Source organism: Agelaius tricolor, unplaced genomic scaffold, assembly GCF_023055355.1.
Source record: "Agelaius tricolor isolate 1412-34295 unplaced genomic scaffold, bAgeTri1.0.p SCAF_12, whole genome shotgun sequence".
Taxonomy (NCBI): domain Eukaryota; kingdom Metazoa; phylum Chordata; class Aves; order Passeriformes; family Icteridae; genus Agelaius; species Agelaius tricolor.
This window is the reverse complement of record NW_027269272.1, coordinates 13905035-13932864: the sequence shown is the minus strand read 5'-3', so window position 1 is coordinate 13932864 and position 27830 is coordinate 13905035. Positions and strand designations below refer to the sequence as shown.

Genomic DNA, 27830 nt, shown 5'->3' with positions numbered 1-27830 from the left:
GCCTCGGCCAAGTGCTGGGCAGGCTGGAGCTCTCCCTAAGCAGTGGCACAATTCCCTCCTTAGTGACACTGTGGAACTGAGAATGAGAGAATGAGCCAGGGCTTCAGACAAATTGAGGGTAATTAATGATTCCCAGACTCAGAGTTGTCCTGGGAGAGGAAAAAACCTTTGCAAAGCTGAGTGCTGCCAGTACCAAAGCTTTCAGGTGCTCAGGGCTGTGATGGGCCCTGACAGTGGAGTTGGCTGGGCAGCCCTGCAGACAGCTGGTTTGCACTGGAGGTTTGCAGATATGTCCACATGAAGTTTAGTCTGGATTGAACTTCATGTGAGAGTACTGGAGTCTGTATTTCAGGTTTTTAATATTTTACATTTTAATAGATTTTAAGTGGATATGCTAGTGCACATAAAATCCAGAATTGCCTCTCAAGAATTGCTTTTTCAGTATTAGCCAGGAGTTTATACTGGGCTATGCAATTAACAAGGAAGTTCTCCTCTCTTAACTGCATATCATTGCAATCCTAGGAAATGAGCTTTGTGATTTCCAAATACATAATACCTGAACAAAGTGAAGTGTAAGTATAGTGTAATAAGGCTTTTTAAAAAGCAAGTTTTAATTTTTTTTAAATTCTAAGATGTAATTGATTTTCTAGTCTAGAAAGCATATAATAAAAATGCATTTTTTGTTAAAATATTAAAATAATTCATTATTTTAAAACAATTTTTTATTGCTGAACATGTTGTTGCCAGAACTTCTATCAGTGACAGTACAACTTACAGAAGAGATGTGAGAGACTGAAACTGCAAAGGAATAGTGGTGACAAAAGCTAGAGATAAAGCATAAATTTCTATTCATCCTTCCTTTTAAATGGAGGAAAGGTGTTCTGCATTTGTAAGGATTACATTGTTGCTTTTCAGAAATGATTCAAAGATGGGCATTGAAAGAGGGAAAGTATAAAATGTCATTATGTTATTAGGAATTCTAATTCCATTCAAATAGGAAATGTTCTATTTATGATCCTTAAAGAAAGCCCTCAGGTCATGAACAGTATTTCATTTGTTGAGAAAAATGTCAGAATAGTTTTCTGAAAATCTGTACAAAATGAATGATCCTTTTGAACCTTTTATTAATTCAGTTTCTGGGCACATTTAAAAAATCATTGAAGAATTAATAAAAGCTATGTGTAAAATTACATAAAACACCCTCTGGAAATTCCATTTTTTTTTAGAGTATTCTCAGCTCAGGTTTTGAGTGAAATAGCTGTTTTTAGTTGGTTTGAAAATATAGCACAAGGACCCACTTTTTCTTTGATTTTTTTTTAGTGGGTGTGAAGAATTAATTCAGAGACCTTCATGGCATTACTGTGTATATGTATATACACAGTAATGTGTGTGTGTATATACATACATATATATATATATATATATATATATATATATATGTATATATATACACATACTGTGTATATAGGCCAGGGAAGAGAATGGGAGACAGAGTTTTTGCTGTCATATGTGGGGACAGTTTTTTAAGAGAAAAGGATCTTAGTTTCTAGATGTGAGTGACATTAGAATTTTTTTCCTAAGTGTGATGAGCACTTGAACTTCTGAAACTTCACATATGTGAGGTTATTTTTTTTATAAAGAAAACGCATCCTATGAACAGGGACATAAACCTAGAAGTGAAAAGCTTTTTGCATTTACTGCTGTATTTCCAGTAAATACAAAAAGCTTTTCACTTCTACTCCATAATCTGAGTATGTTGCACCTTTGCAATGGGGAAAAAGGCCCAATATTGATGAGTGCTGATGCAACATACATGTCAGCAATGACATCACTGCTGTGCTGAATAACAACACATCTGTCTTTTGAGTTTTGTTTGCCATTTATAGCATTCACTAGCATCTCTTGATTTGTGTGGAAGGCTGATTAGGTTCTGGGCTAACTCTGGTAGGAACAGAGATGCTCTGAGCTGTGTCACTTCTGGACATGAGGTGGTGGGTCATTGTGATATGGAGCTGTACTCAGTGGCTTCACTCTCTCAAGTCAGCAGCTACAACACAGGGATCTGTGGGAATGACAGCTGTTATTCCTGAACTGTTATCCTTTTTTTTTTCCCCATTATGCCCTAACATATCAAATGTATTAAAAAGAAACCTGAATCTTTTATTTTTCCCCATGAAGCCAGGAAATTGCAAGTTGATTTTTTTATTAAAGCAGTGTGATTCATACTTTCCTTGAAGAATTCCAGTTAAGCATCTTAGGTCTCCTGCTAAATGCAGAAAGAGAAGATTTTAGTGCTTGCCAACTGTTGAATTCCCTATTTCCCTGTTTCTTGGCTAAGCTGTATATATTCACTTACTGATAGCAAATTTTCTGCTTTCTGTGGTTGCAAAGTTTACCACAAGTAGCCTGGCATCCTTCCTGTAAAGGACAGGGACCCAGTCCCATTATCAAAAGCATTTGGCTGCTTCCTCTCCTCCTGTAGTAAATGCTGTATGCAGCTGTAATGCAGCTGTTCTGAGTGCAGCAGGGAACACAGAGACAACCTGCTTCAATGCACAGCCCACATCTGTCCTTGGAAGAATTCAAAGTGACAGGACGCATGCTGAGGCCATATGTCAGCAAAGCAGAGTTCAGAGCAGGCTGCACTGTAAGCACAGGTTTAATTTCTAGCACAGGTTTTGAGGCAGTTGTGTCTGGATCATTAACAGCAAAAGTTGCCTTTTCTGAATTACCATTATATGTCAGCAGTTGTTTGACAACTTTGAGCCAACTTGGAAATACCGTCCCCAGAAGCTCATGTTTAACTCTCACACAACTGTTGGGACTTAACTGCATTTCATTCCCTTTTGTGTGTGAGCTATATTTTTTTGTGTTAAAGAATCAAGAATTTCTAAGTGTTGCCTTTGTTATGGGCCTCTGCAGCTGTGATCTGTACTGAGGGACATTTCCTCTGTGAATTGTCTGGTATCTCCAATGTCACTCCTGGGAGACCTGGCAGAGGGACAGTACATTGTCTTTAAAGCACTTCATCAGGTCTTAATCCCTTTTGAGTTTGGGAACACTGAAATGAATTGCCTGTTTGAATGCATTTGACTAAACAATAGCTTCATATGAGAAAGATGGCAACTTTTTGAAGTGATTCTTAATGAAGAAAACAGAATGTTCCCTTTCTATTTGATTAAAGGAGCAGTATAAATCAAAGAGGAAAAGCTGAAATTTTTTATCTCAGTCCTTGGTTGACCTGTATCAGGCAGACATTAACAGGATAGCACAAAGCAGGTTGCCCAGGGCCTTGTCCAGCCAAGTTTTGAACACCATCTCCAAGGAGGGAAACTCAACAACATTTCTGGGCAATGTGTTCTGGTTTTTGGGCATGTGTGATAATTTTCTTGTGTACACATTTTCTTGTGTACACATGGAATTTCATGTGCTTTAATTTGAGAATAGGTTACCAGTCAGTTTTGCATGTGAAATTTCCATGTTTTTTGAAAGTGATGCTAGAGTTTGAAGCAATGTGACTTCCTGATGAACTTTTGCGTCCTCTCCATGTTTTCTTTCAGTGTCTCTGCACTAGAAGCTTACCTGCTAGCACAATGTCCTTTCCTGCTTAAAATTCTCCCATATATTCTTTGGCTTATATTCCAAGCTGCATGGATGGTAATACCACATTTGATTGCTCTTCTCTGCATCTGTGTAATTTGATCAGCAGTGCTAGTGAGTGCCTTCTGGTGAGAATTTAATTGATAAAGCCAGATTTATCTGCTGAAAATGAGCAAAGCGTAAGGTGACCTATGGGAAGCTAAGGCCAAAATATGAACTTCTGGGGAGAAGGCACAGAAAAGCTGCAGATCACTGCCTTGCTGTGGCTTGATTTGTGAATGTCAGAGCCACCAAATGTGTGCTATATTCTGCCTCAGAGTCACACATTTAAGTTAACTGGGGTAACTTTAATGTTGTTGGAACTGCTGGGTGCTGTGACCTGGCCATCAACTGCATTTGTAGCTGTGCATTTGCTGCCTGCAGCCTTACCCAGTGCCTGCCTAGTACTGGATCATAGAATCACAGAATGGAATCATAGAATCATTAAGGTCGAAAAAGATCTCCAAGTTCATCAAGCTGATGGAACTTGTCAACTGCACCATAGTACTAAGTGCTGAGTATCAAGAGTTCACATTGCAGTTGGTGTAAAACCTGTTACATCATCCCAAATAACATAGTTACAGTCAGAATAGTCCCTGGACAGTTGTTAACACTTAGTTAAAATTAGCAAAATGTTTTATATTCCGATAAATTTATTTTCCTGCCCTTTGTGGCATGTTTGGTTCTGGCCAGTATGTTCTGTTCACATCCTGTGCTATTTTTAGTGATGTTGGTATTTCTTCCCCCCCCACTTCTTCTGCAAAACAGAATGATACATCTTTTTATTGGTAGTGTTACTTTCACACGTGGGTTCAGTTTCACCAGTGATCAAAACCAGATGGATCAGTCGTGTGAGGAATAGTTTAATTTGAGTGCTGCTGGGCTAATTGGAGTGGGCTAGTGGATGTGTGGCCTTTCTTTCTCTTATACATGCAATTGAAAGGGTAATTTTAAATTGGACCCTGTTTTCCTGTTTCCTTCCACTGAAAAGGGACAAAAAAGCAGAACATGTAGTTTTGACAGGTCTTGAATTTGATGATTTTCTTTGGAGAAGCATTTTCTGTAAAATGCATTTCTGGGGCAGGAAACAGTTCCTGTTTCCTTCCACTGAAAAGGGACAAAAAAGCAGAACATGTAGTTTTGACAGGTCTTGAATTTGATGATTTTCTTTGGAGAAGCATTTTCTGTAAAATGCATTTCTGGGGCTGTGTTGAGTGGATTGGCTAAGGACCTACCAGAAATGGGGTTAATTCCAGGACCATCAGTGGACAGTGGAAGTCTCTGTTCAGAGCTTCCAGCAGTGGCAGGGAGATCAGCCAGATTCTGTGTTGACATAAGGTTTTTCCCTATGATTGTGCAGAGTGTGTCCCATATTAGCCAAGCTCCAAACAGCATTAATAGATGCCAAACACATTTTCTGCAGCTCTGTGGGAAAGATGTCGAGTGGCAATTTATCACTTTCACTCACTCTGACCCAATCAGACCTACATTACCTGTACAGAAAATTGATCGGGAGGGGATAATTCTCTACAGCTTTCCATGAAAGAAACAGTTACTCATTTATCACCAGACTTAGTCTTTGGGGCTGTTTATGATTCTTCTGCCCATGACAGTAGGAACATGAGGGGCCCCAGGAAGTACCAGGCCTCTGAGAACACTTTGGGAGATGCTACTGTAGTAAGCATGAGAGCCTTAAATGCAGGGTAGCATGATTTATATCAAGTTTTGGCCATTAATAGTAATTATAATTTTCATAACTGAATCCAGATTGGACTAGCAGTGACTGCAGATCCAAATTATTTTTCAGTGATGGGCCAGATCCAAGGTGGATTTTGAGAAAATTCACAAGAGCACATCACAGATAAATAATTTTAAAAGTATGTGATGTGAGCTTCTCCTTGCTACTGTTGCCATTGAGGCAATGAATGTTTGGGTGAAAGTCCATCTATGTGAATCACTTGGTTCTTTTCATTCTGGTTAGCAGTCAGGCTGTATACGCCCTAATGCTCAGCCCATCTCCTCTGTGTAAAGATAATTTTAATCAATAAGGTGACCTGTACCTTAGGTTGATTAATCTTGTACTCCTTCTTTTTCAACCCCTCCAACTATGCCAGTTGCCTCAATAAAAATATTTTATTTCTCTTGAATTTCTAAAATTTCTCTTGAAAAACTTGTAGTTCTAGTGACCTGTAATGGACTAAGAATATGACTTAAGTGCATTAAGTATAGAGAAATAAAAAAGTCATTTTTAGGGAAGAAAAAAGGGAAGGCATCTTTGCATAAAGCCTACTTTAATAATTTTTAGAACTCCATTCTAATACAAGTGCTCAAGGACATAGTTGGCAATATATTTAACAGCAAGGAAAGTCTCTTCACAGGTTGGCTTTATCTGAGATTCAGGGAGAAGGAAACCGTATCTCCCGGTGTCCCGGAGCTCGAAAGTGAAAGAGTACTTGATGCCTTGGTCATAAGCCCAGTCATCAGAGCCCCCTGCAGCAGGGTCTGTTGGTAAAGAAATTAAACAAAGCTTAACTGGGAAAGAGTGGCTACACATCAAATTGGAAATACTTTGGAGTCAAGTCACATAGCTAGGAATGCAGAAAGGACAGATAAAAAAAAATATTTGGTAAATTGATTGATTCATCCTGCTCATGAGAAAGTTGCTGTGATTTTAGGCCTTTTATGAGCTTTGTTCCAGCTGATTTGTGCAAGCAAATGTAAACAAGCTAAACTGCTCCCTCCTTGTTATTATTGTGGGGAAACTGTGGGAGAAATGTCTAAGGAACAGGAGAATGGCATGGTTGCATGTGTTTAGAAACACTTGGTATAAGAAGCAAATGCCCTCTCACTGAGTGGCTTTTTGAGGTTCACAGAGATGAGAAAGAATTGTATATCTGGGATTTCAGCTCCATCATTTTCTGCTGGACAAATAGTACCCTCCCTTTTCATTAGCTGGTATGATAAAAACAGTCTCTTTTGCTAAGGAAGGAGCCTCCAAAATTGCCATTTCTAAAGGAAGAGTCTCCAAAAATATTGTAAAAATTGGAAGAAACTGTTTTTTAAAATGTTTGGGAGGTGGTGATTAACTATTTGAGGAAGAAGAAACAGGCAAGAGAAATTAGCTTCCATATTTAAGTAATTAAGAGATCTTAAATATGGGAGATATTGAGATAACCTTGACTAAGCTTTTGGCACTGCAGAGGCCATATCCACAGCTGAGTTCCCAAGAAGGGTAGAATAATTAGTCATTACAAATTGCAAATAGGATTATAATTAATATGTGTCTCAGAATGTACTGCAAAGTAAAAGAAATTGGTGTCACTAGAGTGGTTGAAGGATTCACATCATCCTTGCCTTGGAGATACTGGAAAAGCAGAAAATCTCAGGTCAAGGTTTTTATGTTTAAATCTAAGCTGTGTATGATTTAGGAATTCATGCTATGCATGTGAATTCATAAACATTTTACTACATCACTTGACTTCCCAGGGGGTCACACGCTTCCTGGGATCCCTGGGGAATAAATTATCCCATAATTTAGAAATGACAGGTCCCATATATACCCCTTTGTATATGCATGTGAAGGAAGAAGGGGACTACTTAGAAAGAGGAACAAGAATCACTAGAAAATGCATTTTGTAGTCCTAGTAGGATTGTCAGTACATTTAGGTCAATACTTACAGATTGTTGTTGCTCCTGGACCATATGTATATTCAGTGTTGTACAAACTGGCCAGCTCTTTGGAAGCAGCTCTAGCTATGGAATTCTGTAAGAAAGGAAGAATGATAAATGCAGATTTTCAGAAGCTTTCTGAGTGAATCTGAGCAATTACACTGTTGTATAAACTCAAAAGCCATGCTGGAGAAGCTTTTATTAAAAAACTCTTGTTGACCTCTCAGTGTGACTAGGTGTCAGTAGCTAAGGCCCAGCTTGTCCTGGTGCTGTGAAAAGAGCTTGTCAGCAAAGAACTTATTCTCAAAGGTTTAATGGAGTGTGCCCTAGTCTGTGTATGGTCTGTTGCAGCCTGGTGTACAGTCCAGGGGGATTTGGATAGATAAGGGGATAAGAGGTAACAGCACTTTATAGACTTAGAAGAAGCTTGTACAAGGTTAAAACTAAATAAGGAACAAGGAACCTTACTTAGAGATAAGAGAATCTTAGAGAATGGTAAATTGCAAACATACAATAGCCTTTCTTTTCCTTCTGTTCATGCAACTATACATTCAGAGTAGAGTCAGCTCAGCCAGGGGAGTTGAACATTGATACAAGTGGAAGCAGATTAAGGTCTTATAAATATTAACAGCCAAAAAAGGCATAAATTACCCTGAAACCATATGTAGTCTCATTAATTTCAATTCATTTCCTGTGCACAGAGGGACTCATTCAACTCCCACTGATTCAGTGAGGGTTGGATCAGGCCCATCAATAGTACTATGAAGTTCTGTATGTTTGCATTAAGGAAAATTACAGACTTTTCTTTGGAACGTGTGGCTTTTCCAATTCTTCATTATACAACATGTTGGTAATAAAACATGAAAACTATTACTAACAGATGATAAATATGAATGATTTTTGAAAGCATATGTTCAGTATAAGCAATGGGTTGCCATATATTTCCTTATAGCTTGCAGCTGAATGGCTTACAATTCCAGGAATTTCCTCAAGCCCTTTCCTTCTCTGTAGGTTACTCTCTGGCTTACATCCCAGTGGAAGATATATTGTAAAATATTCTCTGTTCATCCTTATGCTTAAATGTTCTTCTGATTTACTCAAAAAGACATATTGGACCAAGTATTTAGAAAACTGAGAGAACTTTCTCAGCTGCTAAAAAACAACATCACAACATGTTTGCATTTTCACTGGCAGCCTACTCTAGCAGAATTGCAAGTGTTTCCCCATTCCCAAATATTTGGTTTTGAACATTTTAGAATTATGGGCACTTGCTCTAGAAAATTCTGGTTCTTTAGCATATGAAGGATATTTAAACAAAACAAACCAAAGCATACTTGAAGCTTGTCTTTCCACCTGTAACATTGACTGTGCCTGAATGTGGGGTTTGGTTTCTGGCCTCTCTGTCACACAAAGACAAGCAATTGCAAGGAGCTATGTTGTTGCTCTGCATTTCACAATCTTGGATCCAGGGCAATTGGAGTAGCTGAGCTCTCTCCTCTGATCTTCTTTTTTGTTTGGTTTGGGTTTTTGCCTCTCTTTTTTAATCCCTCAATAAATTGATTTTTCTAAAATCCATAATAATTTTTAACACATGCTGAGGGAATTGTAGAGGTGGAGTCTGCTGTCTGCTAGCAATGCCATGTTTTCTTCAGCCATCTGTTGTTTATAATGTACACATTTAATCAGCAGCTGAGATTGAGTCAAATCTCTCAATAGCAAATGATTTTTTAAATGTAAACTGATTCTTCCTCTCTTCAAATATATGCAAAGCGGAAATAAAATTTGGAAAGATTATCTGGTTCAATATGCAGACCTGTTGGTAACTGGTATTTGCTCTCTTTAGTTAACTAAAGTAGAGACAATAGAACAGCAGAGCTGCTCTGTGGGGCTGTTTGACCCAGGGCATTTGTTCCACCCAGCAGACAAATGATGGCTCTAAATCATACCAGAACACATACCGGAAAAAGTATGTCAGGAGATCTTTTTACCTGAGGGATTTTTTATTGTTGGCCTGGAAGTTGTAAAAACCAGAAATTTGTAGAAGGAGCAGTTGAGATTTCCAGCTGTTTAGAGCCTAGAATCCAAATAAACAGCTTCCTCAAGCTCTCCAGGTTGGAGATAAAGGTGGTATTTTAAATGACCCTGTCTAAGTGAAAAACGTGCCTAAGCATTTATGACTTCATCATGCATAACAGAAGTTTTGATATCTTTTTGTTTTCCTTTAAGTGACTCTCTAACGTTTACTTTCTTAATAGATTTGCAGTCCGAAACCTAAAGGTAGAAAAATAAATTTCAACTTTATAGGAACTAATGTAATTTGTTAATAATATAATATAAATCAGCAGGAGTAATATGTATTAAATAATTACTTGTGAGTATAAGTACAAAATATGAGGAAAATGTGTTTGGTTGTTTTTTCAAAATAGCTCAATTACTCAAAGCAATCCATAAGAAGGAAATAATAGGGAGGTCAATGCAGAGGTGTATAAATAGTGCCCAAAGTTTTCCAAAAGGGTGAAAAGTAGTTTGGATTTTCAAGCCCATAAATTATTTGGAATACAGCAAGGAGAAACATTGTTTTCCTTTTGACCTTTGAGGATACTCTGTTGTTCAATTATTTTCTACATCTCTTGATGTAATGGGCTTAACTGAATTGTTGTGGTTTGCTTGGAGTTTGTTTGTTTGGGGTTTTATATTGTTAAGAATCCCTCTTTTGCAAGGAAAATGTTGCTGAGCTTTATAGTAGCAGAGAAACAAGTGGCGCCCTGAAGTCGAAGAAATAGCTCCAGAGTAATACTGTGTAACTGGGAGCAGAAATGGCTTTTCAGCTTCTGACTCCCAGCTGAGCTCTCAGAGCTGGTCATTTCAGCAGAAGGCAGCAGTTCCTGTGCTCATCACCCATCTGTGTTTACACTGCAATTACCAATATTTCACTTATCTGTGTACAGAGTGCGTGAGCCAGGGAGACAGCAGAGTTGTGTTCTCAGTTGTCACTATCTGACATAATTAACAACTTTCAAACCTAGGTTTTTTTCAGTTATTAACTTTTAATGAAAGATGTGATACTGGTGTCACTTTCTCACCACGTTGGAAGTTTGAACTAACAAGATAAATTATCAGGCTAAGCATATTTTATGTGTTAATAGGTAATTTTTATGGGAGCATCTCATCTCCCTCATTTTGCTCTTGTATCATCAGGGAGAATTTTCCAGCAAACTGTGACCATTTAGAAACTCTCCACAGATTTTGATATGCAGCTGCTGTTTGTGGACAACTCCCTTTGCCTTCTCAATCTGAAAGTGGTCTGGAGAAGCCTTTTCACTGCTTGACTGGACCTCTTACTCTCTTCCCTCACTGGACTGCCAACTGATTTGCCCAAGGCTGATCTGCCCAACGTATTTTCTCTTCACATTGGTCTTTCATGCTTTACTTTTTAAGTAAAGGGACCCTCAACTTCCTTTGTAATGAAAGGCTGAAAATGTGGATTTGCTGTTTGCTTTAGCCAAGTGAATTGAAACTTCTGAGCCTTCTTGTTTTGCCAGTAAAAACAGATTCCCCCCTCAAGGGTCCATGATGATGTGTCATTTAGTTCACTGTTCTGTTGTGTCTCATATGCTCCAAAAGCCAAGGGAATCCAGCCAGTGAGGACTTCAGTGGAATGGTTCTTTTCCTTTACAAGCGTGTTTTTCTGTGACAGTTTCTACAGTGTTTAAGAAATTAGTCCCTGGTGAGAGGGTTTCCACTGCAAATCATTCGGGCCCTACACCTGTTGGAGGCTCTTGTCTATCAGCCAAATTCACTCATCAACTTCATCTGGAAGATGCTGCTACTAAACACATCCTTTTCACAATTTTAAGACTGCCAGTACAGAACAGTTCTGTTGTGGTAAACTTGTGGAAGAGCTGTGAAGCAAATTTCAAATACTGCTTTGCTGCCCACATTGCTGTTTGTTGTGCTTCCCAGTTGGCTTTAACAATATTTAATGTAACAAGTAGTACAATCTTAGTAATACAATCTGTGCAATAACACAGATACATCAGCAGCAGATTGCAGCTCCTCATGGGCTTGTCTGAGTCTCTTAGATGTAGGATTTTTGCTATCCAACAATTCTTACCCATAGGTCTTCCTATGTCTAAAGCATATTCAGGACTTCACGACTAGGCACTAAGTTAAATAATCAGACTGATACTCACAGTCATGTTATGTATTTGAAATTCACTCTTTCAGGCTGCACAGACTCTGGGTATATCTCTTTAACACTTTGTAATATGTCCTATTTTAAGCACACAAGAGGAAGTGAAATGCTAGACCAACCCAATATGGAAGGTTAATTTTGGTGAGTTGAAACAACAACCCATGCAGCCAGTGTGCATTCAAGTAATACAGACTGGAATTATCTTGGGTTGTAAATTAATGTAATATTCTGCAGCTTGTGAAACTGTAATAACACACCTACATTAATCTGAATATGAGCTGGCTGCACACATGTATTTGGTGCTGAGTTTAACTGAGAGATGGAATTGAACTGGAAAGGAAGGAAGGGCACAATACACATTCCTCTGCTCTCTCAAACTACAGTTCAGAGCCAATTCAAATACAAACAAGAACTGATAACACTAGATTTGTCTGCTGAAAATAAGGAAAGCCTAATGGGAGGCTAAGGCAAATATATGAAGTGATTAATAAATATGGGCTGAACTGTTTATGAAAAGTCTGATTAAATACATAGTTGTTTATTGCAAGAGGACAAAATGTGAATAGTAAAATAAAGATAAAAGTAGTCTTTTTGGGGTGTGGAGAGATACTGGTCTTGCCAAGCATATTTTGTTATTGTGAAAAGCTAATGCTTCTGTTCCCTGTAGGAGAGGGATTCAAGTGTGTATTCTGTGTTCAGGGCAATACGTCAGGGTATATTAAAGCATGAGCCAAGAGGATTGCGAAGCAGACAAAATGTGTTTCTCCAAAAGGAGGACATATTTCTTTAAGGGTGTCATCACAAGAATATTGTGTAACTTCTGAGAAATTCCTGACCTAGATTTTCCTATCTTGGGTATTTTTATTTTTGTTGTTTGGATAACAGTGGAAATTTTGTGCAACTCCTAGGTTAGGGGCACAAAACAGGAACCCTGAATAAAGGGAGACAAATTTGGGGAAAATCCTTGAGAGCTGTGGGATTTATAACCTCACAGATCCTCTTGCATCTCAGGGGAAGAGTGGGAGGTTGTGGGAAGGAATGGATATACATGACTTTCATCACATTTTACACCCCAAGACCAGGCATGGTTGAAGGATAGTTCTAATCCCTGGCTTTAAGTCAGTTACAATAACTTTGAGTTGTTCTGATTTGCTGAGCAATGCAGTGGAACGTGAAGAGGTTCTCTGAGTGCTCTGTTCTATCTGACAAAGCAAAGCAGTTTTAGACCTTCTGCTGATTTCTTGAGGCTGTAAACAGAAAAAGTGTTTTGAGCCCCAAGGACACACTGTTCACTACATGTTCAGGGAAGGAAAGTCCAGGCATTCTCTGGACCTCTCTCTTCTGCAGACTTAGTGTCCTTAATCTCAGATTACTCAATTTTTGCACCTTTTTGTATCTTGGACACTGGAATGCAACATAAGCCCCATGGTATTATGTTACCTTTCATTAAATACAATGGAACAAAATGTTATTAATGAGCAGCAGACATGCGAGGTTTTGTTTAAACACATGTCCAGTTGCTCACCAAAAGAGATAAGAAATTGCAGCTATATTTCCTTTAATTTATTAGATCTGTCAGGGTAAAAATAACATCTAAGATAAGATAATGGCACTATAAATTTTGCTTCTTCATTTAAAAAATGATTTATGGTTATTTTATTTGCCCAAACAATAGCTATTAAAAGTTAAGATTTCCATTCTTCAGCATTTCTCCAAATTCTAAATTTAGACAGAACTTTTAGACATGTATTAGAATAGAAGAGTGACAATATAAAATTCTAATTTAAGAATTTTAAAACCTAGCAAAGCAGATAGGTTCTTTCTTTCTGCTAGGGATTGCTTTAGTAATGAGTTGTCAGTGTACTTTCTCTGTTTAATATTGTGAGAAACACACTGTACTTTTAGTTACATTTCATCACATGTGCTCTTCATTCAAAAAATGGGGGCAGAACTTCATGCAAATTTTTGACAAATAAGAACTTTGTGATCTTGACAACAAAGCAGATTCAAGTGTTTAGTGTTGTTTATTACTTTAGACTGAACAGTAATGTGTGAATTATGAAGCTTTTGTAAAATATGAAGGCAAGATATTACTACCACTCCCTGAAATAATTTCAATTACAAAATTCCTGGGATATAAATTAAGAAAACAAAATCTTCATTTTAATTTAATCTTCTCTTTTAGGCTTTAAAAAAATCTAACAAGAAGCTTCACTCTTGGCCCCAGTTTGTATTTCTGTTCAGAACCAAGACACATATTTGGGAGTATTCATAAATCTGTCAAACCTGCACAGCAACACACATTGTTGTTGCCTTGGACTTTTGGCAGCATCGAGGAAAGAGGGGGAATCAAAATGTGTTTGTTTTGTCTTGCTGTGTTGTTTTCCCTGCCAACAGATTCTAGTTGCTAATATGCCAGAGAACTGAAGTAATTTTATTATTCATGATTGTTGATTCTTGGCCTATGAAGTGTTTATGGCTTTTATACACATTTAATAGTTTTAAACTCTCTATCTGGTTTTAAGGATCAAAAAAAAATCTCTCTTAAATGGCATTAGAGTGTGGTTTTTCTCTAGAATTGATAAAAGAGGAATTGTCCTTTAAAATACCACATTCATCCTCTCCTCTTCTAAATAAAATGTCTGTGTTTAAATCCAGGCCTCTTGGAAAAGGCCTCAAAACTGAAACTTTTTATGTCTTTGGTATCTGTTTTCAATTATTCTTAAGTCAAAAACTGCCTCATTGACTTTATGTCAGTGAGAACTAAGGTTCAGCAGAAAGTGGTAGAGAGAGATTCTGGCTTGCTGTTGATACCAGTTGAGTTATTTCATAGTTATTACAATCTGTCAAGCTGCTACCTTGGTTTACAGACCATAGTGTTTTTATGTAAAATATTACAGGTACACATACAGCAGCCTCTAGAGGCAGTGCTGCACAGCAGAGTGGATTTCTGGATGGCATGACTGGGAGACAGAATGCTTTTGTGTCAAGTTCATTGTGCACATGGAAATTAAATAAGGCTCTGAAGTTCATCTGATGCTTCAGCTATCTTGAAACCATATTGGTTTCCCTTGTTCTTGCTAAGACTAAAATATTTTCAAAAACTGGCAATATGGATTCTTTCGAGATAGTAAAGAAACTGCTTGAAGTTAAAGGTACCTAAATAGCAAGTTATGATTTTTGCTTATTCTTTTCATAAAGTCAAAATGACGAAGAGACTTACCAGTTCCTGGTAATTTGATGGCAAATTGTAAGTGTATGAATAAGGAAACAGTAGCAGCTGGGAATAGGAGTGAATTGTCAAGTATGCCTTGATTGTAGAAAGATGTTCACGAATAAAATCAGCCAAAGCCTTGGTCTCCTTTTCAGACTCAGGTGCAGAGCCACAGTAAGTGGAAGAACAGGGGTAATCTGAGGCCCCAAGAGCTGAGAAGAAAGGTGAATATAATGAGTACTTAATGAAGAAGTAGATTGTTAGGAGAGTCACGTTACACCACGTTTGTAGGTAAGCCTTGGAAATCCTGCTAATACACATGCCATATCAGAGGAGGGAATATTTTATGGAATAGTTAAGATGCTGGGAAACATCCCATAGCAATGAATAAATATGGCCTTTACAGTGTACATAGTTGGAAGAACATGAATATGGATGTAAAGACCTATATTATGGGAATTTTTTGGGATATTGATTTGCTTCAGTACTTAACAGTCCTCTCCTTGCATATCTTCTCCATTTCTAAGGCACTTCCGTGGAACAAAGTGGAAACCACTCAAAAGAGAATGAAAACAAGCTCCTTTGGTTTCTGTTCTGAACTCATAGCTGTGTGTATGTCTATATGTATATATGTGTATATATATGCACATGTCTGTGCAGATATGTTCATAGAAGTGACCATGCTGATGATGTTAGGAGCCAAAGTTTGGCTTTTTTTTTTTCCCCAAAACTTCTTTAAAAATTTAACACAAGCTACTCCACAATGCTTCACTCAAGCTGAAGCTGGAGCATCAGGTAGGGGAAATCCAATAGTTAAGTGTATTGGCTATTGCTCTCATGAGTAATTACTTGCAGCTCTTGTTAGGAGATACTTACTGCACCAGCCAGCATTAAAATTCCTGTTGGGATCTGTCCCAATGCAAGTGGTCCCGGCATTTTTAGAGCGCGTCTTTCTCCACATGCGGTCCTGTAACAGAATCACAGGTGAAAACTTAGAGTCAGTTCTGACAGTCGACTTTTCCAACAATAAGAAAGAAAAATGTACTTACATTTGTCCAAGTGTAAACATAACCATCGATGTTAACAACAGGCAGAACATAGAAGTCCAGCTTGTCCAGAAGTGTGGTCATGACAGTATCTTTTCCGTAGGTCTCCACAGCCTACTTGGAGAAAAGTAGGAAAAGCTGATGATGTCTTCACAGATGTATATCTCCTGTGTGCATGTGAAGGCCTGGGTCTGGGTCAGGAGTTAATGAATGTGGTAGAAAAACTCATCCAGGTCACTCCAGCCCATGAGATGGCACCCTTGTGTTCTGACCTGTGCTTAGATTTGCACTGACTCAAACCACACTGCTCTTAGAAAACCATCTTGTACTGCTAGATAAATTATAAGATGAAAGAATGTTTATTTTGAACAGAATAATAAATCACTGGAAAGAGATTTCGATCTGCTAGCTTCTTGGTTACAGGCAGAACAATATTGCTGTCCATATATATTCCTATATCCCAACACCTTAAGGGTTTAATTTATGTGAGAATGAGAAATCATTATTTCCATTTTTTGTATTGTTGTGCAGAAATTTTATCAACAACCAGAATTATAGAGAATATTTCCAAGTAACATCCTAACACATTTCCAATCATAATTCTGTGGATACATTTATTCATAGGGAGACAGATTTTTCCCTGCACTTTTCCAGACACAGATACTGAATAACAAACAGGAACTCCTGCAATATCCTCTATATCCTGATTGTTCATGGTCTGGCACTTGCTATGCTTGTACACAGATTCATATCAGTGTTGAGAGACCATACAATGATCATAGAAATTTCTCTAAGTGTGTTGTACCCATGTTTTGTTTACACAGCCATTAAGGGCAACACAGGCCAATACAATGGAAAAAGGCATTTTTTGTCCTGTAACTGACAAGTGGGAGGGTGGGATATAAAATCTAGAAAAGCAGCTTCAGATCACTTGAAATAATTTTTCCTGGGTTTTATTTTATGCTTGTTTTGTTTTTTTGTTGTTGATGTCTGGGTGGGTTTCTCTTTTGAGATACCTATAACAATCCACCTTGCTCACGTTTTTCTCTATTTTTTTTGAATTTTACTTCTAGAAGCAATCCCAAGTGAAATTCTGATGATGCTCAGAGGTCTGCTCTTTTAAAGCACTTCTGCCTGTGGACACACTGAGCAGAGGCACTGCTGGTGTCAGGTACACCCATGAATTAAGTGACCAGACAGTGAAAATGACAGCTACAGTGACGTGAATTGCTGGGAGAAAAATGGTACCACATACTGTCTGCAGCCTTATTAGGCACTAATGAAATCATATTCCCATTGACTCTACCAAAATGTCACTTCCAATTTCCACTGCTCCCTACACAAAACTGCATGCCTGTCTGATAACACTGAGATTATACTTGCCACCAACGCCTCTGCCAGCATGGCTGGCTTATGTATATTGGCTTTTCTTTTCTTTTCTTGGGTTTTGGATTCCAGCTGCTGCTTCTGGTATGGTTTTATTTATTTGATTGGTTGGTTTGGTTGGTGTTTTTTTCTTAATCTTCTAACAGAAGTTATTACAAAATTTGAGATTCAGTCAGTAAATTTCTCTGCTAAATTGATTGATCTCCTCCCAATGAGGGGTAATATACCTGTCTCTGTGAAGATGACTGTGCAGCATTTGATAATCCCCACCTGCTTTATATAGGTAGTGAGAAAAACAATTTTATGTCCTTTATATTTTCTAATTCAAGACCTAAAGTATTCCAGACTGAAGTGAAGCTAATTTCACCTATGCAGCTCTCCCTTGAATATGGTTTCATATTTTAGCACCTTTCTCTACAGCCTCATGTGGTAGCTCAAAGGGGTGTATATGCATTTCCCTCTTCCTGAGTGGAGCTTAGGGAGCTTCATTTATAGTCTTCCTCCTTTCTTGGGTACATTTCCTCAGTGCTGAGCTCAGGGTAGGTTTCCATCCTCCCTGTTGCCTTACTGAATAAAGCTGGTTGCAAGGAACCCACCACCTGGCAAGTCAGCTGTTCTGAAATGCATTCAGGTGCCTTCTGATGTGCCCTTGAATTTTCTTATTCTTATATCTGTGTGCAGAACATGGCTATGTTTATAGTGTTACTTGAGCTATTTGTTTTTCTCACCTTTCTCTGACTACGGGTGCAAAAAGAATTTACAAACTGAGCAACCATTGTAGTTGTCAGTACCACTTAGACACGTTTCAGATTGTCTTAAGCTGCTGAAGATTGCAGGTCCAAGCACAAAGATCTGGTTTAAGTAGTTACACCTTAATCCTCTGAGGTGAGAAGAAGGCATGAGCAGACATGTATTTAGAGGGAGAAAGGCAGTGGCCTGAGTTCTTGCTGCTAATTTAAGGTTTTCTTAAACGTAGGTTTTGCAAAATATTTTTTCTTTATTACTCTTACTGACCTCTTTCACAAACCACTGGCAGAAAGCAGGGCTGATCCACTCTCTTGCATGGAAACCACAATCCATAAAGATGGCCTTCTTATTTGCACTGCTTTTTCCCACCTAGGAAAAAAACCAAAAAACAAAAACAATACCCCAGGGCTTGAACAAAATAAATAGTATGCAAAACAAGTAATTCAGCTTGCTGACCTATTTATAAAAATATGGCATTCCTTGTTTAAATGGAAATCTGTGGAGTGTTCCCAACTGTACCTGAGCATGATAATCAAGTTACAAAAATACTCTTATTAATTTCATTTTTATTAATGTTGATAAGCTTCCCCCAATTATTTGATTACTCTGCATGGTTGAATTATTTCCTGTAGTGTCTCTAAAAGTTTATCTTGTATGTTTGAATGATACATTACTGTAAATAGAGGAAAAGAAGAAATCAAGGCACTTACTTTGAGAAGGTACATTGGCCGTCCTTCATATGTTTTCCCAATTACACTACGAGAGACAAGGTCTGGGTTCTGAGCAGCAATATCAGCAGTCCAATCAGCTATCTGTTTAATAAAGAGGTTAAGTCTAAATCTCTGTTCCTTAGGTCCAGACTGATTAATTTGCAGATTTCAAGCCAGAACAGTCTTTCTAAGCATCTAATGTGGTCTAATAGTTAATACAATTTGTAGATTTCCAAGGAGCTGCTGCAAAGATGTTAAGAGTAACATGACCATGATCACATGCCAGGAAAAATGAGCATGGCTGTGAAAAAAGGAGGAAGGGGTCTTATGATAGGACATGAAGAGCTAGAAGCAGGGAATGGAGTTGAGTTGTTTAGCAGAGGAGATGGGAGAAGTAGTGAAAAGGAAAGGAAATTAATAGTGAAGCATCTCAGCCTGGTCATTGGATTTCTGCTAGAGTTTCTTTGCAGCATTGGGAGCAAAGAAAAGTAGAGGAAATAAAAGTAGGTTACACAAACTAGCTCAGTAATGAAGAGGAAGGAGAGTTTTGAGACATTATCATGTCATGGATGGAGCAGAAGAGGAAAAGGGAAGAAGGCTGGAAGCACTTTGACTACAGAAACTAAGGTACCAAGCTGATAATGTGGTAAATTCTAGACTTTACCGTGTTCCAGTTGTTGTACTTCACATAGCTGTGGCTGGCAGTACGAGCTTGGCTGTCAAACTGGGCATCCAGTGCAGCCTGCAGGTTGTCAATCAGAACTCTGCAAGAAGGCACCATGAAAAGTGTGAAGAGAAACATACACCAGTCCAGCAGGAAAGTAAGACATTTCAGGGTCTGCCCAGCTTTTGGGCTGCATAGATTGTGAAAGCAAAGGTGGGCAGGTTGGAAATAAGATATATTAGTATCGAGTTTCCACCTCCTGCCTCAACCTTGCCACAAAAGGACCAGGGAGCAACAGGCTCCTGCCAATTAGCAGCTGCCTCACCCCCACACTAACAAACCTCCAGGGTGGCAACAGTTTGGTTTCAGAAAAATGGCAATGCTGAGACAGAGTGTGTTTAAAAATGAGCTTTAGGCTGATCTTATGTTGGCAGCTGCTTCTGCCTCAATAGGAAAAGGGCCTTCTTGAACTTTTGGCACTGGAGGACAGCTAGACTGCAGCAATGTTTCAAAACCAGGCAGCAACCCAGAGATGTTTGCCAGATGAAATTCCCTGTAAAACCAGGCTTCTAAATGTTAGATCTGGTTTGACAGCTCTGTTCAGGTGGCATTATCCATCCTCCAAGCTACTTCATTGCATGTGAGGTGAGCTATTAAATACAACACACAATTGCAAAAAAACCTCAACATCCAGTCTGGATTGGTTGCATCTCTCCAGTTCATTTTCTCCTGGGGCTGACACAAAGCACAAAGGTGCGACTTATCACTGAGCATACTCTTGAGGACTTTTTGCTTATATTTCACCCTTGGCTATCAAAAAATGAAGTCCTCTTGTTTTTCCAGCGCCTGTCTTAAAACTCTTACAAATCTTATTCATCCAGGATATGTCCTTGATTATTTGTGATTTGGATAGAGGAACAGGAGGCCAGTTTGTGAGGCACCAGCAGCCTCCAGAGCAAACATTGCAAGTGACATGATGTCATGGCACTGCAGCTGCACTTCAAAAGGATTATAACAGCTTGAGTTGTCACAAGGACAATCCACTGGTTTGTCAGGGACAGTTTCCAGACATTCTGGCCTTTTGTTGCAATCAAAAGATTTGTGCATGGACCTGAAGCAGTTCATGAATATTATAGGAAAACTAACATATTAAAGTAACTCCTTCGCTAAAGAGGAAATTCCACTGAAATGGGATTCCTGTGCTTTATGTGCACTGTGGGATTATTGAAAACCATTTATTCCAGAGCGTTTTTAGATTCTGTTCCTGTAGAGGCATCTAAATCAGACACAATTGACATGAGGCCAGTAAATTTAGGGATGCATTGTGATGCATTGTGTGATGTCCAATGAAGGAGTTTGGTCTAATAGCAACAACAGTGGAGCTGAGAGACAAAACTCTACTCTCAGCCAAATGAAATTATAAAAACTTGATCAAATACTACTGACTTTCAGTGTCTGAGAACAAGATGTTGACAGACTATACTTTACACATCAAAGAAGCCTGATAATGAAGTTGAGCACATCCATTCTGCAGTGCTTAAGTGGAGTGAAAGGAGAAATGAAGACAGACAACCCCACTCCACTCCAGCTCAAAGGCAATTTCTCATCCTCAGTTAATGCTTGCACAGTCATTGGAAGACATGAAGTGAAGAACAGGGTCAGGCAACTCCTCATTCTCCTTATTCTTCCGTTAGTGCTCCTCACCACAGAGTTTTGTTCCCCAGGGTGTGGAATGTGGCAGTGTGCTCTGTTCTCTCCACTTGTGCTGCAGTCATAGTCGGTCGGCTCTCTCTTTGGAGACATCCTTGCCATGGATCTGCTGTGTGACTTCTGTCAGCCCAAGGCTATCCTGGGAATCTGTTTTCCATGCTTCCTTGGCCTTTCACCTGGTAGCTGTCTTCTATCTGTCGCCTGTTGGGGTTTTTTGGCCCTCTAGCTATTGTTCTGCAACTCACTGGGGACCTGCTCATGGTAACCTTGGGGCTCATAATTTTATTTTCTGGCTTCAGTTCCCTGTCCATTTCCCTCGTCTGGTGTATATTCTGGCTCTTTCTAGACCTTTGCTGCATTTTGTCTGTGGTAGGAAATATTTCTATCCCCATCCATACTCCAGCCTTGTGTATTGCAGTGAGCTTTCACCTCAGGGAAATTTCTGGGACTGCATCTCTGCTTCCTATCTCTTGCCTCTATCAATATTTCCTCTCACCCTGTCAATGCAGAGTAGTTACAGTCCATTTGAACTGCCATAGGAAAGCTGAACCCAGTAGAGACATCCATAGAAGGGATGAAGTTTGTAACAGGAAAATCAGTTGACCAATATGAAGAGCTCAAACACATCCTCCATGGTATGTAGTCCCCTTTTATTCAAAGTACAATAGTCAGAACAAACTTACCGATACTCCATTCCACTTTCTTTCAGAAGGTCTTCAACCTTAAAAGACTTCTCAGCTTCAACTCGGAAATCAACTTGCATTTTTGGTCTTACCAGTGTGACAGAGTCTGGCTGCCAAAAGTCAACCTGAAAGAAGAGCAAATGAAGACATAAACAAATGCATATGTGTGGCTGTGATTTTTTAGATTGGTGTATGTGTGCTGGTGAGGTTGTGATTAATATACTGAATTTCATGCCTATCCTATTACACTGATTCAGCATTGCTTCCCACAAGTATCAACCTAAATTTTAACTGGAAATTGATTAAGATTTTTTTAGGTCCTGCATTTTATATGGCAGAATTCTGGAGATGACAGCGACAATTCCACAAATTGTCTCCAGTATCTGCGTTCATACAGAATTGTGAATATTATAACTATATTTACATTTTCATATATGTTTCATATGTAGTTATTTTACATAACTATATCTACATTTATTATAATAAATATATTATTTATACATATATAACAATATAGATAATTCATTACTATATAAATTTATTATAATAACTCTATTATATTAATAACTATGTTTATATTTTCTTTCATTTTTACAGCTTCTTTCATTTTTTTTGCTCAGGTTTTTGCCTACAAATGTTAGAGAGAAATTACCTCAATATCAGGGGTGAACTGTATGAATATTTTACATAAATCAACTGAAGAAGACTGTTGTCTGTACGAGTGCTTTTAAAAGAGATCACTGAAGTTGATATCAGGAACTTGTGCCTTTGAAGATGTTTCATTTCAAGTGGACAAACAACAGTGTTATTACTACTTCACTTATTTTTGCTGAAGTAAGCATCCAAGCCTCTGGATTTAGTGCTCTGTTGAAGGCCAATGGAAACAAAGATGATTTGCCAGCCTGATGCCTTTTCACCCTTTCATCTCACGAAGGTAAAAGAAATTTGGGTTGGTTATTCATGAATTATGTGTCATCAAATTAAGTGATTGTTCCAGAATATACAATTACATCAGTCCTGACTGACTGCTTTGTATAACAATGGTAGTTCAGGGATCTTTTCTTAAAAGAAAAAGAAAACAAACAGTCCTTTGATACTTCACACTTAAAAGCAAGCATGATATATATTAATTTCCTTAATATTGGCAGCACCACTCCAATAGTATGTTGTTCTACAGAAAACTGTTCCAGCATGCTGTAGTAGCCTGTTGATGATAGGTCTCCACATCTGTACTTCATTAAAAATACCATCCTTTCATCCTACATCTAATGGTGTCTTTTTCACCAACAGCTATTTTACAACATCAAAGCTGAAGAGAAATATTGAAAACACATTTGCTGTCTTTGTTGTTTTTCATCGTGTCATTGTGTCATCATATATCTACATCAAGGTCAGTGAGAAACATGCAGCTTAGAGAGAAAGGAAGCTTTAAAGGAAAGTCAACAGAAGAAAAGATAACATGAGAGATTAGAGGCCAAAGGAAAATTCATTTTGCTGGCAGTATAAATTTTTAGATTATTTACATGAGGAAAATGTTTCACCTGTAATAGTAAAAGTTCTGGTAGTTGGAATTTTCATGATTTATCTAACACATTCTTGAAAGCACCTCACACTGAATACAGCATTTAAGATTTATTTATTCTATTAATAAATTCTGATGGGCACTTTGACATTCAGATTGGGTAAACCAGACTTTATTGGAACGTATTTGAATGTTTTGTAGAGCTCTTGTTTTATCAACTTGTCCTACTCCTTCCAGAGAAACAATACAGCTGACTTGAATGAAATCAAGATTAAGTCTTTAATTCAGTAGCACAATTAAAAAAAAAATCAGTTATTGGAGCAAAGGGAGAAATTTTTATTTTAACTACAATATAACCACTTCCCCAAGTCCTTTACCTCCATGATGCTGGCAAGGAAATTGAGGATTTCCACCTGCTCATCATTCTGTGGAATCACACGGAACACCTTCTGCCTGTAAGGGGAGAAAAAGATTCGATTTGAAACAGTTGAAAGCCTTTTGATCATGCAGAAGAAATCACAGATATAAAACTTGATGTCTGTTCTTACCCATCAAAGGAAAGATCCTGCAGGTGAGCAGAAACAGATGCAGCACCTATGAGAACCAAGAGTGCCCACATTTTCTCAAACAGGCTTTCTGTTCTTTTTGTGCTGCTTTTATAACTTGTTTTGTCCTTCTTTTTATCAGTTATACACAGAACAACCCACTGATCAACTGATAGTTTACTCTTTTGGCCTTGTTTTATTTTCATACTATTTATAGCGTGTGTTTTTCTCTACACCTGTGAAAGTCTCACAGAGGCCTGGCTAAAGAATCTTGCTATTTGAGCTGGAAAAACTCTTGATATGAGAAAGTGAATTTAATTTACTTTTTTATTTTCTGTTTTATATGAATTTATATTTTTTTAATAAGGTGGTTGCTGAATTATAAACTTTATAATACTTTATTGTTACTTTGTGAAATGGTAGATGTCCATCAGATGTTGTTGCAGTGTGCCTGGTGTTAATCCCAATATTCCTCTTCATTAATAATATAAGTTTGACTTTGACTTATTATTGTCAAAGAGGAATCTACCAATTGGGATATACCAATAAGCTTTCTTTTTTCCCCAACAGAGAAGGAAAACACTGAACTGGTTCTGTGCACACTTCACTGAAATTTGTCAGGAGTCTGCAGAACTGAAAGAGCAGAAATTTCTAGTAGCAGTAGGGTTGTACATATACTACATGTGATACAGCTGCTGATTCTTGTGCATTCTTTAATTTCATGTGTGGATCAGAGGTAAATATCTTACAGGTTAAGCAATACTGTGGAATTTACTAAGAAGATCAAATGAAATGTACTGATACTAAAGCATTTTTAACTTTCATGTTGTGCCTACTCTGAAGAACAGTGGTGTGTTTGCAGCAGTGCACTTGCATCTGTTTAGTTTTCATTAATGAGTACTTGGCATTGAATGCAACATTAATTGTCTGTTGATGCTATGTCCTGATGTGACTGATGTTTTCGACAGGGAGCCTCTAAATGAATCAGTGAACAAATAAATAAAAAATGGAATTTATGAGCTCAGTTCTGTCTCCTGTTATGCCTAAGTAACCAGGCAAATTAAAGGAGTTCAGACACAAATAAACTCTACTGTGTATTACACATATGTGTAATACAAATATGTGAAAATCTATTAAGAAAAATAGTATAATTAATCTCAGATTAAAAGATGTGGTTACAGTTTCAAGGTACAGAAAATTTAATTGTCATTGAGCATTTTAAGAATGAATGTGGCATCAGACTTGACACCTAATTTTTTATAAGGTTCTCTGGACTCAGTTCACTAAAGCATAGATACAGAATAGATAGAAATATAATTTTAAATCAATGTTCATGCATATAAATATGACCCATTATTAATACTTGCCTAAAAGGAGAGTCAAAAAGTCTACTGGGCCTACTTATTGAAAACTGTCTTTGCCAAACCATAGGATTTAAACGGAGGTGGCAATTAATGGCCTAATTTGTAGCACTGCAAGCTCTTGCCCAGTAATAATCTTTCTGAGACAAGCCTCTGAAGACAGATGACAACAGGAGCTGTTCTGACAGTGTCAAAACAATACTGCACAGTCTCCAGAAGTTTTAATTTTATGATGATGAGATCATCATTACAGATATCAAATAAAAAGGTCTGATCCCATAAAGACAATTGCAAACACAATAATGCGGAGATGATCAAGCACAGAACTTGCAATGAATAAATGATCATGAGAAGTAATCAAACAATTTGCAGATGTCACCATTCCCTGTTGAGAAGCGTTTTGGAAATAGAAATTGCCAGATTTCAAAGTCTGAGTTTATTTACTTTTAATAAATTTCTTCCTTATTCATGCAGTTGGAGATGATTGGGGCTTTTTTGGTTTTATGTTTGGGGTTTTTTTCTCCAAACAATTAGTGATGCAGCATCGACTACTGAGTTGGAAAGCATCGCTGAAAACCAGAATTTGTAATAGCAGTTTTTGCAGTTTCCATCCCAGACTACATCAGAAACAAACACTGACCTGGAATCCTACTTAAGTGATTTATTTTGCATCTCAGGATGGATATTTGTCAGGTTAGTTCATAAATTAGCTCTAAGCATTGTCTTGTTCTTCTAACTGTATAGCATAAATGTTTAATACTTGTATATATACCTGATAAAGGGGCAGCGTAAGGATAAATAAAAGAACAAATCCGATTTGGTTAAGCCATCTGTTCTTTTTAGCCTCTGATTACAAGCCAACATCATCAGTTGGCCATGGTTGAGTAAGCCTTGGCCTATCACAGAGAGGAGAGCATTACCTATATCTCTGAATAGATTCAGAAGGAAAAATTAATTTTTTGTAATCAAGGAAATAAAATCCAAAAGGAGAATGTGTGGTAATTTCCTTCAGGACAGGCGTTTCGTCCTATACTTACCATAACTGCGGCTAAAAACAGTGTCAGCAATTGCAATTTTGTTGTAGTTGTTTGCTTTTTAGATGATTAAAAATACAGCCTCCTATGATGCTGTCTCTCACAAAGAATATTCCCTGTAAATAACTGGCTACATTCCAGTGAAATTCATCTTTGTAGTAATTTCTTATTTCAGTTTTTGGAATAGAATTACTGTGGTACTCCACTTTGAAAAGCATATCAAGGCTAACCACAGACTGATAAAAGGAAAAAATACACATCAATGTTAGCATTTCAGAAGCATCCTTTATCCTACAAAGCCTTTCATCCCATTTGTTATCAAACTGAGTCCAAAAGTCTGAGGATAAATAAGGTCTGTTTTTATAGGATTTTCTGTAGATAAGAGATTTCCTGAATCCAGTAGTTTGTGGATCTACATTTTTTAAAAGTCTACCATTTTTTAGTCACAAAATATAGTCAGTTCTTACAATCCCTGATTGACAAATTTATCTTCTTAATATTCTTTAATATTTAATATGTTCCAAAAGATCAGCAATGTACAAATTTTAACACTACTTATGTGTGTTATGTAGCAAAGCCCTAGCCTGTGCCCCAGACCAGGCACATGTATTTGATGTATGGCACCCTCTTATGATCATTTATTTGTTACGGTAATATATTCTAACCTTAGTTTTGAAGAGTAAAACTATTGAATATATTCTGAAGACCTTTGAGAGTACTTTGAAGAGGCCAGGATCAGCAGAAGCTGCTACCCAGCATATGATCCAAGCTTTCTTGGTACTTTCTCTGTATTTATATATTATTAATATTCTTTTAATTCATCAAAGACTTTTTCAACTTTAGGGCCCTGGGACATGCTCATGTCCTACTGTTTTGGTAGCTATGTGTAGGTATCTTATTTTTAATTTTTTTTTTTCACATTTGCAGATGCTACTTAATAGGTGAACAGGTACTAGATAAGAAGATAAAAGAATGGAAGTGATGAGATCAAGGGTATGGAGCAAAAAAAGAGGGAGCACTCATGACTTTGGGATGTGTTTGTACTTTTGTTATTGACTTGTCAGGGGAGAAACATATGAACTTGTAACTTGGTTTTTTGTAGAGTCAGTGGATTCTTGCCAATGTATCTCCTGTGGAATAAGTATCATATTTTTACTGTTGGCCTCTAGGAATCAGGATTGACTGTAGTATTGCAACTTCATTGTATGATCCATGCACAGCTTGCTTAGGATTTAGACAGTATTTTATTACCCTAGCTAGAAGTTGAATGGAATCTATTTAGTGCCAAACAGAGAAAAGATGTGTAATGAAGCAATGAGAAGGAGTGACCTCCCAGCCATTGGTTATGGACATCTGCTCAATCAGCTGGTCCATGGCTGAGCTTTCTGTCGTGTACATGACTGTGGCCAGTTCTCACACTTGAGATCATTCCTGTGCTATGATCTCTGGGAGGCTGGCAGGGCCATGGCAGGACTCAGTGACACCTCAAAGACACACAGAAGGATGAGGCTCTTCCTCTTACAAATTTAAGGCACTGAGATCAGCATGTGGTGTGAAGTGAGATCATAACTGCAGCAAAAAGTTCCTGCTCCAGGAAAGTACAGGAGTGAGTAGACACTCAGTGCTCTTACTATTAGAAGCCAGTTTTATCTCCCATCTTTGTGCAGGTTCTATCTGATGGGTTCAGGAGTTTCTCTTCTGGGGT

General features: G+C 37.9%; 1 protein-coding gene across 1 annotated transcript; it reads right to left on the bottom strand.

Annotated features, from left to right (window-relative positions):
- Nucleotides 1-5904: 5904 nt before the first annotated feature.
- Nucleotides 5905-23804, bottom strand: CPB1 (carboxypeptidase B1). The gene is made up of 11 exons (XM_071437685.1): nucleotides 23734-23804; nucleotides 23563-23638; nucleotides 21664-21788; nucleotides 19271-19370; nucleotides 18607-18708; nucleotides 18164-18265; nucleotides 15767-15877; nucleotides 15594-15684; nucleotides 14727-14929; nucleotides 7318-7402; nucleotides 5905-6141 (listed from the first exon to the last, which is right to left on the bottom strand). Exons 1-11 carry the CDS (start codon nucleotides 23802-23804, stop codon nucleotides 5954-5956), a joined length of 1254 nt encoding a protein of 417 aa, XP_071293786.1. The 3' UTR covers nucleotides 5905-5953.
- Nucleotides 23805-27830: the final 4026 nt, after the last annotated feature.